This window comes from Heterodontus francisci, chromosome 4 (genome assembly GCF_036365525.1).
Source record: "Heterodontus francisci isolate sHetFra1 chromosome 4, sHetFra1.hap1, whole genome shotgun sequence".
Taxonomy (NCBI): domain Eukaryota; kingdom Metazoa; phylum Chordata; class Chondrichthyes; order Heterodontiformes; family Heterodontidae; genus Heterodontus; species Heterodontus francisci.
This window is the reverse complement of record NC_090374.1, coordinates 270209-284024: the sequence shown is the minus strand read 5'-3', so window position 1 is coordinate 284024 and position 13816 is coordinate 270209. Positions and strand designations below refer to the sequence as shown.

General features: G+C 44.5%; 1 protein-coding gene across 3 annotated transcripts in view; it reads left to right on the top strand.

Annotated features, from left to right (window-relative positions):
- The window catches only part of LOC137368861 (WD repeat-containing protein 70), a 189478-nt gene that overhangs the window by 64084 nt on the left and 111578 nt on the right, over nucleotides 1-13816 (top strand). For all 3 annotated transcript variants that reach the window (XM_068029068.1, XM_068029069.1, XM_068029067.1), the window contains 2 exons: nucleotides 3186-3262; nucleotides 11442-11616. In XM_068029068.1, coding sequence (XP_067885169.1) covers nucleotides 3186-3262; nucleotides 11442-11616 — 252 coding nt within the window. The remainder of the gene's footprint in view (nucleotides 1-3185; nucleotides 3263-11441; nucleotides 11617-13816) is intronic.

Sequence of the window (13816 nt, the reverse complement as noted above, 5' to 3'; positions counted from 1 at the left end):
TCTTGTTGCACTTCTCCCTTTCCCAGTCTATCACCATTCACATAATCTGCCTTTCTGTTTTTACGACCAAAGTGGATAACCTCACATTTGTTCACGTCATACTGCATTTGCCATGCATTTGTCCACTCACCCAAGTTGTCCAAATCACATTGGAGCCTCTTTGCATCCTCCTCACAGCTCACTTTCCCCTCCAGCTTTGTGTCGTCTGCAAACTTGGAAATGTTACATTTAGTTCCCTCAGCCAAGTCATTAATATATATTGTGAATAGCTGGGGCCCAAGCACTGATCCCTGTGGTACCCGACTAGTCACTGCCTGCCACCCAGAAAAAGACCTGTTTATTCCTACTCTGTGTTTCCTGTCTGTCAACCAATTCTCAATCCATGCCAGTATATTACCCCCAATCCCATGTGCTGTTACTTTGCACACTAACCTCTTATGTGGGACCTTATCAAAAGCCTTCTGAAAGTCCAAATACGCCACATCCACTGATTCTCCCTTATCTATTCTACTTGTTAATCCTCAAAAGAAAACTCCAGTAGATTTGTTTAGCATGATTTCCCTTTCGTAAACCAATGCTGCTTTGTCCAATCCCATTTATCCTTTCCAGGTTTTCTGCTATCACATCCTTTAATAATAGACTCTAGCATTTTCCCCACTACTGTTGTAAGGCTAACTGGTCTGTTTCCCTGTTTTTTCTCTTTCCCCCCCCGTTTCTAAATAGTGGGGTTACATTTGCCACCCTCCAATCTGTAGGAACTGCTCCAGAGTCTATAGAAGTTTGGAAGATGACCACCAATGGTGGCGCAGTGGTTAGCACCGCAGCCTCACAGCTCCAGCGACCCGGGTTCGATTCTGGGTACTGCCTGTGTGGAGTTTGCAAGTTCTCTCTGTGACCGCGTGGGTTTTCGCCGGGTGCTCCGGCTTCCTCCCACAGCCAAAGACTTGCAGGTTGATAGGTAAATTGGCCATTGTAAATTGCCCCTAGTGTAGGCAGGTGGTGGGGATGTGGTAGGGAATATGGGGTTAATGTAGGATTAGTATAAATGGGTGGTTGTTGGTCGGCATGGACTTGGTGGGCCTAAGGGCCTGTTTCAGTGCTGTATCTCTAGACAAATAAAATAAAAAATAAATATAAAAAACAATGCAGCCACTATTTCCAGGGCCACTTCCTTTCGTACTCTGGGATGTAGATTATCAGGCTCTGGGGATTTGTCAGCCTTTAACCCCATTAATTTCACTAGCACTATTTTTTTTACCAATACTGATTTCCTTCAGTTCCTCCCTCTCATTAGACCCTTGGTTCCCTAACATTTCTGGGAGGTTATTTGTGTCCTCCTTTGTGAAGACAGAACCAACGTATGTGTTTAATTGTTTTGTCATTTCTTTGTTCCCCATTATAATTTCCCCAGTTTCTGACTGTAAGGGACCTACATTTGTCTTCACTAATCTTTTGCTCTTCGCTTATTTATAGAAGCTTTTACAGTCAGTTTTTATGTTTGCACACTACATAACAGACTGCAGAAATTCTATTTGTAAATCCCATGTTCAGTGATCACGTTCAAATTGTTGGATTGTCTAAGAAATGGGACCTCTTTATGAAATAATACTTCACATAGTAATATAGAATTCTTATAGAAACAGTAGACATAGTATGAAACAAACCCACAGAAGAGCTGTTTTCCTTTCTCTCTCAAAAAGGAAAGAGGTCATCTTTCAGTTTACTTCATATTGGAAGCCAAATGTACGCTTTCATTAGACACTTGTACAGATAAGAGGGTACACAAGGTGCTAGAAGACTCTCATATCAGCTTAGGAATGTCTATGCTGTCCAGTAGCTTCTATGACCCCCTGGGGAATGTCATGCTCTTCTCCCCCTATCTTGTTTATATCAGTGATGACCCCGGTGTTAGGAACTGCTTCTCTGTCCCTATTTCTGGCAACTTTGTAGGCCTTTTCTTTTAATCTTATACAATCCTTAACTTCACCTTTAGGCAACCATCCTCAGCTACCATGTTAAATGGATCCAAGCCAGTGAAGAATGAAACAAGACACAGACCTTTTTGTTGACAGTCAGTTTATTCATAGAATGCAGCATTACATATCGCTGTCTTCTGTCCCCCCCACCCCCGCCACAACAGACTCTCCTTATATTTATATTATATTTAAGCAATGTCCTTCACCTGTTTATCTCTAATAACATCATTAACCTACCGTGAGCACTGCCTTTTGGATGAGAGTTATACCGAGGCCCTGTCTGGCCTCTCAGGTCGATGTAAAAGATCCCATGGCACTATTTTGAAGAAGAGGAGGGGTGTTATCCCTGGTGTCTTGCCCAATATCTATCCCTCAATCAACATCACAAAAAACAGATATCTGGTTGTTATCACATTGCTGTTTGGGGAGCTTGCTGAGCGCAAATTGGTTGCTATGTTTCCTACATTATGCCAGTGAATACACTGCAAAATTATTTTGTTACCTGTAAAGTATTTTAGGATATCCTGTGGTCATGAAAGGCACTATATAAATGCAAGTATTTCTTACTTTTAGTCTTATATAGTCTTTATTATTTCCTCAAAGAATTAAATAAAGTTGGTTAAGCATGACCTTCCGTTTACAAATCTATGTTGAATTTATATTTTCTGTTTCTAGATGAGACTTTAACGCATGTATCCTTTGGTGGACCTACCCTTTTTTTTCGTTTTTACATACCTGTAGAATACTTTATCAAGTAATATAAAAAAACCCAGTAATTTCATGTTGTAGTTTCTCTTTGGCTTTCAAATTGTGTTTTTGTCTTTTTCTCCAAACCTTTTCGTATTCCTTTTTGTCACCCTCTGCTTTGTTGTCTCTGTGCTTCATGTAGCCTGCTCCAATTTTGATTTGGTTACATTATTCATCCATGGTGTGTCATTACTGCCTAGCTTCTTGATTTTTAGTGAGTTATGTTTCTCCTGTACTCTATTGATCATGTTATTAAATGTTTCACACTGCTGTTCTATTTGTTTGTCAGTAAACTTTTCCAGTTTATTTTTCCTAGTTCCACACTCATCCCCTCAAAATCAGCTTTTTTTCCAATTCACTGTTACTCAATGGATGTAGGGGTTGTGTTCAGAAGTAGATAAAGGAACAGTGAGTGAGTGGTTGATAAAATTTAAGGGACTTCTGTTTAACATGTTCTCACAGGGACACACAGCCATGCTGAATAGTGGAGTCTGGCATCCGAAAATCAAGGAGGAATTTGTGACCTGCTCAAATGACGGGTAGGAATATTCTGGAAACAGAAAATCCAAGCAATACACAGCATATCAGTCAGCAGCTGCAAAGAGAAAAGGAAATAATCTAGAAACTGAAGATGGATTTTCTCTTTACAGGTGCTGCTATATGCATCACGGTGTGCTGTTAGAGAGAGGGGTGTGAGAAACACAAAGTAAATACTTGTTTTTTATTCCTGAAAATAGAGACATTTTGTTGAAGCTTTTCGTCTTGCACTCATCAGGACTCATTCGAAGAATACCAATGTAAGGGAAAGCAGCAGATTTATACTGTATGAGAAGAGAGTGCTGATTGGCAAGTGAACTCTGATTGGTAGAGGCATTGCCATGGCGAATGCACCAGTTTACAGTGACTGACAGTTAACTGCCAGGCTTTGCTTGAAATTTAAACCAGGCAGCTTGACTCTGTTTGGTCAAGGCATTTCCCTGAGGAATGAACCAGCGGATGGCTGTCACGTATATTGTTCAGCTGAAACAGGTGCAATGTTTGTACGTATTATTTCTGTCTGCAAAGAACAGGGCCCTGTGTATTAATATATGTAGCTTCCAGTACGCGCAAATGCGCCACACTGCGAGCCCTACTGACAATCTTAAATTGGTTGTCAGTGTAATTCTTAGGATTATTTAGCAAATGTTGTCCAATTGCGGAACTGAACTGCTGCAGTCCATATGAAGAAGATTATCTCTTGGTGCTGTTAGGGAGGGTGCTCTGAGGTTTTGACTCAGCAATCATGAAGAAATGGTGATATATTTCCAAGTCAAGATGATGCATCACTTGGAAGTGGTGGTGTTCCCATGTGTATTGGGCTTGTCCTTCTGGGCATTAGAGGTCACGGGTTTGGGAAGTGCTTTTGAAGAATCCTTGGCGGATTGCCACACAGCATCTGGTAGATCATACACACTGCAGCCATGGTGCGCTGGTGGTGCATGGGGTGCCGATCCAGTGGGCTGCTTTGTCACAGAAGCATACAAAATTTGTAACCTAGAAGGAGACCATCTAACTCATCGTCCATAGTTCCACTGAAGGCAGCAGCACGAGTAGATAAGGTGGTTAGGAAGGCATACGGGATACTTGCCTTTATTAGCTGAGGCATAGAATATAAGAGCAGGGAGGTTATGATGGAGCTGCAAAAAATACTAGTTAGGCCACAGCTGGAATACTGTGTATAGTCCTGGTCGCCACACTAGAGGAAGGATGTGATTGCACTGGAGAGGGTGCAGAGGAGATTCACCAAGATGTTGCCTGGGCTGGAGCATTTCAGCTATGAAGAGAGACTGGATAAGCTAGGGTTATTTTCCTTAGAGCAGAGAAGGCTGAGGTGGGGACATGATTGAGGTGTACAAAATTATGAGGGGCATTGATAGGTTAGATAGGAAGAAATTTTTTCCTTTAGCGGAGGGGTCAATAACTGGGGGCTTAGATTTAAGGTAAGGAGCAGGAGGTTTAGAGTGGATTTGAGGAAAATGTTTTCATCCAGAGGGTGGTCGGAATCTGGAACACACTGCCTGAAGGGGTGGTAGAGGCAGGAACCCTCACAACATTTAAGAAGTATTTAGATGAGTACTTAAAACACCATAGCATACAAGGCTACGGGCCAAATGCTGGAAAATGGAATTAGAATAGATCGGCTTGATGGCCGGCGCGGACATGGTGGGTCGAAGGGCTTGTTTCTGTGCTGTATAACTCTCTGACTCTATCGTGTCTGTGCTGAATGCAAAGAGCTGTCCGACATAATCTCATTTTCCAGCTCTTAGAATCATAGAACGTTTACGGCAGCGAAAGAGGCCATTTGGTTTATCGTGTCTGTGCTGGAAAAAAAGATTCAGCCATTCTAATGCTACCTTCCAGCATTTGGTCTGTAGCCCTGCAGGTTACGGCACTTGAAGTGCATATCCAGACTCCTTTTGAATGAGTTGACAGTTTCTGCCTCATTTACCCTTTCAGGCAGTGAGTAATAAGGCTTGTGAAGATGAGATTTTTTTTAATTCAGTGAGTTGTTCTGTAGTGTGCTGCCTGAAAGAGTGGTGGAAGCAGATTCATTGGTAACTTTCAAATGGGAATTGGACCTCTCTGGGTGAAAAAAGTTTTCCTCATTTCCTTCTAATCTTTCTACCAATCACATTAATCTATGCCCCCTCGTCACTGACCTCTCTGCAAAGGTAAATAGGCCCTTCACTTCCACTCTCTCCAGGCCCCTCAAGATTTTATACATTTCAATCAGATCTCCCCTCAGCCATCTCTGTTCCAAGGAGAACAACCCCAGCCTATCCAATCTTTCCTCATAGCTGCATTTTTCCAGTCCAGGCAACATCCTCGTAAATCTCCTCTTTACCCTCTCTAGTGCAATTACATCCTTTCTGTAATGAGGTGACCAGAACTGCACACAGTACTCAAGTTGTGGCCGAACCAATGAGTTATACAGTTCCAGCATAACCTCCCTTCTATTGTATTCTATATACATCGGCTAATAAAGGAAAGGATTCCATGTACCTTCTTTACCATCTTATCGACCTGTCCGGCTACCTTCAGGGATCTGTGGACATTCACTTCAAGGTCCCTCACTTCCTCTATACTTCAGTATTTTCCCGTTAATTGTGTATTCCTTTGCTTTGTTTGACCTCCCCAAATGCATCACCTCGCACTTCTCCAAGTTGAATTCCATTTGCCACTTTTCTGCCCATCTGAGCAGACCATCAATATCATCCTATAATAATAAAAACAAGAAATGCTGGAACCACTCAGCAGGTCTGGCAGCATCTGTGAAAAGAGAAGCAGAGTTAACGTTTCAGGTCAGTGACCCTTCTTCGGAACTGGTTCCAGTTCCGAAGAAGGGTCACTGACCCGAAACGTTAACTCTGCTTCTCTTTTCACAGATGCTGCCAGACCTGCTGAGTGGTTCCAGCATTTCTTGTTTTTATTTCAGATTTCCAGCATCCGCAGTATTTTGCTTTTATATCAATATCATCCTGCAGCCTTCAGCTATCCTCCTCGCTTTCTACCACACAGCCAGTCTTTGTGTCATCTGCAAACTACTTCATGCCCCCTACATTTATGTCCAAGTCGTTAATATTTACCACAAAAAGCAGGGGACCCAGTATTGAGCCCTGCGCAACGCCACTGGAAACAGCCCTCCAGTTGCTAAAACTCCCGTCAACAATTACCCTTTGTTTCCTGCTACTGAGCCAATTTTGTATCCACCTTGCTGCACTTCCCTGGATCCCATGGGATTTTTTTTTAACCAGTCTGCCATATGGGACCTTGTCAAAAGCCTTGCTAAAATCCATGCAGATCACATCAACTGCACCACCCTTATCTATCTTTGGTCTGTAATTCTCAAGGTTATGGCACCTCAAGTGTATATTCAAGTAGATACCACGATAAATAACAGATCGAGTACTGAGCCCTGCAGAACCCAGTGGAGACTTAGGAATAGGTGGAAACATTCAACCCATTGAGCCTGTTCTGCCATTCAGTGAGAATATGACCTGTGATCTAATTGCATATAGCCCCCTTTACCCCATATCTATTGTACTTTGTCAAACATAAATCTTTGCTCTCAATTTTAAAATTAGAGGCACTGGGCTCCAGATCTCATTATAGAATTGGTACGAATATGGACAAAGAGCTGAATTACACAGGTGAGGTGAGAGTGACTGTCCTTAATATCAAGGCAGCATTTGACTGAATGTGGCATCAAGGAGCCCTAGCAAAACTGAAGTCAATCGGAATCAGTGGGAAAACTCTCTACTGGTTCGAGTCATAGCTATCCCAAAGGAAGATGGTTGTGGTTGTTGAAGGTCAATCATCTCAGCCCCAAGACATAGCTGCAAGAGTACCTCAGGGTAGTGTACTCTGCCCAACCATCTTCAGCTGCTTCATCAGTGACCTTGCCTCCATCATTGTGATGTCCTTGGGACTGGAGTGAGGCTCAGCTGAGTTTACTATGAGGTATTAGACAGACACTAAGACCGAAGCAGCAAGCTTTTGAACACAAAGGCTTCTTCTTTATTCTGTTTTACTTTCACTTTCCCGGCTCATGTAGATTGCACAGTGCCCTCAAGTTAACAAAATGTACAATGCAATTTCAAAACACTACAACACAACATCCCTCCCCTCCTTCGTAAATGAGTGTCATTCTGGAAGGCAGAGCAAATATAGACCTGTTAAGGCACAAGTGAAAAATGCAATGCTGGATTGCATCTATTTTAATGCAAGGAGTCTTACTAGTAAGGCAGATGAATTGAGGGCATTGATTAGCACATGACATTATGATATTGCGATCACAGAGACATGGTTGAGGGAAGGGCAAGACTGGCAGCTCAATATTCCAGGGTACAGAATCTTGAGGCGTGACAGGGGAGGGGGTAAAAGAGGAGGTGACATTGCACTGTTGATCAAGGAGTCAATTACTGCAGTAATTAGAAGGTTCCTCAAATGAGGCCATATGGGTAGAACTTAAAAACAAAAAGGGGGCAATCACTTGGCTGCGAGTTTACTACAGGCCTCCAAACAGTCAGGGAGAGATAGAGGAGAAGATATGTAGGCAAAACTCAGAGAGGTGTAAAAATAATAGGGCAATAACAGTAGGGGATTTCAACTTCCCCAATATCAACTGGGATAGTCTTAGTGCAAAAGGCTTAAAGGGGGCAGAATTCTTAAAATGCATACAGGAGATCTTTTTGAGCTAGTACGTAGAAAGTCCTACAAGAGAAGGGGCAGTACTGGACCTAATCCTCGGGAATGAAGCCAGACAAGTGGGAGAAGTGTTAGTGGGGGAACATTTCAGGGATAGTGACCATAACTCTAAGATTTAAGGTAGTTATGGAAAAGGACAAAGATGGACTGAAATTAAAGGTACTGAATTGGGAGAAGACCGGTTTTAAGATGACAAAACAGGATCTGGCCAAAGTGGACCGGGAGCAGCTACTTGTAGGAAAGTCGACATCATATCTGTGGGAGTCATTCAAAGAGAAAATAGTGAGAGTTCAGAGCCAAGATGTACCCATTAAGGTGAAGGGTAGGACCAACAAGTCCAAGGAACCCTGGATGTCAAAGGATATAGAGGATTGGATCAGGAAAAAAAAAAAAGGAGGCTTATGGCAGATTCAGAGCGCTGAAAACAGTGGAGGCACTAGAGGAGTATAGAAAGTGTAGGGGGGGTACTTAAAAAAAGTAATTAGGAGAGCGAAGAGGGGACATGAAAAAACAGTGGCGGGCAAGATAAAGGAGAATCCTAAGGTGGTTTATAAGTATATTAAGGGCAAGAGGATAACCAGGGAAAGAGTAGGGCCCATTAGGGACCAAAGTGGCAATCTGTGTGTTTGGAGCCGGAGGACATTGGTGAGGTTTTAAATGATTACTTTTCATCTGTCTTCACTATGGAGAAGGATGATGTAGGTGTAGAGATCGGAGGGGGATTGTGATATACTTGAACATATTAGCATTGAAAGGGAGGAAGTATTAGCTGTTTTAGCAGGCTTAAAAGTGGATAAATCCCCAGGCCCAGATGAGATGTATCCCAGGCTGTTATATGAGGCAAGGGCATCTGACACAAATTTTCCTATCCTCTCTGGCCACAGGAGAGGTACCAGAGGACTGGAGGACAGCGAATATGGTCCATTATTTAAGAAGGGTAGCAGGGATAAACCAGGAAATTACAGGCCGGTGAGTCTAACATCGGTGGTAAGGAAAATATTGCAAAGAATTCTGAGGGACAGGATTAATCTCCACTTGGAGAGGCAGGGATTAATCAGGGATAGTCAGCATGGCTTTGTCAGGGAAAGATCATGTCTGACTAACTTGATTGAATTTTTTGAGGCGGTGACGAAATGTGTAGATGAGGGTAAAGCAGTTGATGTAGTCTACATGGACTTCAGTAAGGCTTTTGATAAGGTCCCACATGGGAGATTGGTTAAGAAGGTAAGAGCCCATGGGATCCAGGGCAATTTGGCAAATTGGATCCAGAATTGGCTTAGTGGCAGGAGGTAGAGGGTAATGGTCGAGGATTGTTTTTGCGAGTGGAAGCCTGTGACCAGTGGTGTACCGCAGGGATCGGTGCTGGGACCCTTGCTGTTTGTAGTGTACAATAATGATTGAGACGTGAATATCGGAGGTATGATCAGTAAGTTTGCAGACGACATGAAAATTGGTGGTGTTGTAAATCGTGAGGAGGAAAGCCTTAGATTACAGGACGATATAGATGGGCGGAGCTGTGGCAAATGGAAATTAATCCTGAGAAGTGTGAGGTGATGCATTTTGGGAGGACTAACAAGGCAAGGGAATATACAATGGATGGTAGGACCCTAGGAAGTACAGAGGGTCAGAGGGACCTTGGTGTACTTGTCCATAGATCACTGAAGGCAGCAGCACAGGTAGATAAGGTGGTTAGGAAGGCATATGGGATACTTGCCTTTATTAGCCAAGGCCTAGAATATAAGAGCAGGGAGGTTATGATGGAGCTGTATAAAATGCGAGTTAGGCCATAGCTGGAGTACTGTGTACAGTATTGGGCAGCACACTATAGGAAGGATGTGATTGCACTGGAGAGGGTGCAGAGGAGTTTCACCAGGATGTTGCCTGGGCTGGAGAATTTCAGCTATGAAGAGAGATTGAAAAGGCTAGGGTTGTTTTCCTTAGAGCAGAGAAGGCTGAGGGGATATGATTGAGGTATGCAAAATTATGAGGGGCATTGATAGGAAGAAACTTTTTCCCTTAGCGGAGGGGTCAGTAACCGGGGCATAGATTTAAGATAAGAGGCAGGAGGTTTAGAGGAGATTTGAGGAAACATTTTTTCACCCAGAGGGTGTTTGGAATCTGGAACACACTGCCTGAAGAGGTGGTAGAGGCAGGAACCCTCACAAAGGGCCTGTTTCTGTGCTGTATAACTCCATGACATAGCATGTTTCAGTGGTTTATTTCCAAAAATGTAAAATTAAACTTGGACTCATAGTTCATTTCATAACATAGTCACTTAAGTATGGTGGCAGTAATTGGCCGGGTTGGATTTATCCTTTTTTTGCTGCACAGGATATACCTGGGCAATTTTGCACTTTGCTGGCCAGTGTTGTGGCTGTACTGGAATAGCTTTGCTAGGGGCGCGGCTAGTTCTGGAGCACAGGTCTTCAGTACTATTGCCGGAATGTTGTCAGGGCCCAAAGCCTTTGCAGTATCCAGTGCCTTCAGTCATTTCTTGATATCACGTGGAGTGAATCAGATTGGCTGAAAACTGGCATCTGTGATGCTGGGGACATGAGGAGGAGGCCGGGATGGATCATCAACTTGGCACTTTTGGCTGAAGATTGTTGCGATTGCTTCAGCCTTATCTTTTGCACTGATGTGCTGGACTCCCTCATCATTGAGGATGGGGATAGTTGTTGAGCCTTCTCCTCCTACTAGTTGTTTAATTGTCCACCACCAGACACGATTGGATGTGGTGGACCTGCAGGACTGCAGAGCTTAGATCTGATCCGTTGGTTGTAGGATCACTTAGCCCTGTCTATTGCATACCGCTTCCGCTGTTTGGCATGCAAGGAGTCCTGTGTTGTAGCTTCACCAGGCTGACATGGTCCTGGCATCCTCTCCTACACTCTACATTGAACCAGGGTTGGTCCCCTGGCTTGATGGTAATGGTAGAGTGGGGGATTTGCCTGATCATGAGGTTACAGATTGTGGTTGAGTACAATTCTGTTGCTGCTGTTGGCCCTCAGCGCCTCATGGATGCCTAGTTTTGAGTTGCTTGATCTGTTCGAAATCTATCCCATTTAGCATGGTGGTAGTGCCACACAACACGATGGTGAGTATCCTCAATGTGAAGATGAGTTAGTGTGGTGAGGTGGGTATTAACGCTAATATCACAGACTCTGTTAGTGTGGTCATGGGTGTGGGGGGTGGGGTTGTGGCGGGGGTATTAATACTGATATCACTGCCCCTGTTAGTGTATTGATGGGGTTTTTAATACTAATATCGTTGCCCCGTTGGTGTAGTGAGGGGGTATTAATGCTGATATCACTGTCCCTCTTAGTATGGTGAGGGGGTATGAATGCTCATACCAGTGCCCGTGGTAGTGTGGTCATGGGGAAGAGGGGGGTATTAATACTGATAACTGCCCCTGTTAGTGTGCGGACGGGGAGTGGGGCATTACTAATTTTTGCCTGTTTGTGATATCAGGACAGTGCGGACCTGGGACATGAACAATGAGAAGAAACACAAGAATGTTTTCAAACCACGATCTGCGCAAGGGAAGCGTGTCATTCCCACCACGTGCGTGTACAGCAGGGATGGGAAGTTAATCGCAGCCGCGTGTCAGGATGGTTCTATTCAGATTTGGGACCGGACCTTGAATGTGAGTGTGGTTTCATTTAGCAACAGCATACATACTGTAGTCCCCTAGCCGGGTCAGGAGCATGAGGAAGCGGGGGTGGTTGTGGAGGCGTTTGGTGCAGGAGGGCGCTCTCTAGATTACGTATCAATCTCAGTATTTCTCAATGGTAGGTCCCCCAACTGAGTCAAGAAAGTTGCAGGTTCGAGTCCCAGTCCAGAGAGCACGTAATCTAGGCTGACACTTCACTGCAGTACTGAGGGAGCATTTGCATTGTCGGAGGGTCATTACTGAGGGAGTGCTGCACTGTCGGAGGATCAGTATTGAGGGAGTGCTGCACTGTTGGAGGATCAGTACTGAGGGAGTGCTGCACTGTCGGAGAATCAGTACTGAGGGAGTGCTGCACTGTCGGAGGGTCAGTACTGAGGAAGCGCTACATTGTCGGAGAGTCAGTCCTGAGGGAGCACTGCATTGTCGGAGGGTCAGTAGACTGATAGAATTGTACAGCATAGAAACAGCGCCTTCGGCCCACAGCGTCCATGCCGACCATAATGCCTATCTATACTAATCCCACCTGCTTGCATTAATTCCATATCCCTCTATGCCTTGCTCATTCAAGTACCTGTCCAGATGTCTCTTAAATGTTGCTACTGTTCCTGCCTCCACCACCTCCTCTGGCAGCTCATTCCAGATACCCACTATTCTTTGTGTGAAAAATTTACCCCTTTGATCCCCTTTAAACCTCCTCCCTCTCACCTTAAATCTATGCTCTCTAGTTTTACTCACCCCTACCATGGGAAACAGACTCTGGCTATCTACCCTATCTATGCCTCTCATAATTTTATATACCTCTATCATGTCCCCTCTCAGCCTCCTTCGCTCTGGGGAAAACAGACCCAGCCTATCCAATCTCTCTTTATAACCCAAGCCCTCCAAACCAGGCAACATTCTTGTGAATCTTTTCTGCACCCTCTCTAGCTTAATCCCATCTTTCCTGTAGTGCGGTGATCAGAACTGCACACAGTACTCCAAATGCGGCCTAACCAACGTCATGTACAACTGTAACATGACGTCCCAACTCTTGTACTCGATGCCTCGGCCGATGAAGGCAAGCATGCCATACGCCTTCTTCACCACCTTGTCTACCTGTGTTGCCACTTTCAGGAAACTATGTACTTGCACCCCAAGGTCTCTCTGCTCAACAACACTCCCCAGGGCCCTGCCATTCACTGTATATGTCCTGCCCTGGTTTAACTTCCCAAAATGCATCACTTCGCACTTGTCTGCGTTAAATTCCATTTGTCACTCCCTTGCCCACGTTACCAGTTGATCTATATCCTGTTGTAACCTTAGACAACCTTCTCCACTCTCCACTATACCACCAATTTTGGTGTCATCTGCAAACTGACTAATCATGCCCCCTACATTCACACCCAAGTCATTAATATATATGACAAACAACAGAGGGCCCAACACCGATATCTGCGGCACACCACTGGTCACCAGCCTCCAATCTGAAAAACAACCCTCCACAACCACCCTCTGCTTCCTATCACCAAGCCAATTTTGTATCCAATTGGCTAGCTCACCTTGGATCCCATGCGTTTGAACCTTCTGGACCAGCCTACCATGCGGGACCTTGTCAAAGGCCTTGCTGAAGTCCATGTAGACAACGTCCACCACCCTGCCCTCGCCAATCCTCTTGGTCACCACCTCAGAAAACTCAATCAAATTCGTGAGACATGATTTCCCACGCACAAAGCCATGCTGACTATCCCTAATCAGACCTTGCCTTTCCAAATGCATATAAATCCTGTGTCTCAGAATCCCTCCCAATAACTTTCCCACCACTGATGTAAGGTGCACCGGCCTGTAGTTCCCTGGCTTATCCCTGCTGCCCTTCTTCAATAAAGGCACAACATTAGCTATCCTCCAGTCTTCCAGTACCTCACCCGTGGCTAATGATACAAAAATCTCTGCCAGGGCCCCAACAATCTCCTCCCTTGCTTCCCATAGCATCCTAGGATACACCTGGTCAGGCCCTGGGGATTTATCCACCTTAATGCGCTTCATAACCTCCAACACCACCTCCTTTGTAATGTTGATATGCTCCAGGATATCGCTGTTCCCTCCCTTGAACTCACTAGCTTGCATGATCACCTCCACGGTAAATACAGACGAGAAGTATTCATTTAAGACCTCTCCCATTTCCCATGGTTCCGCA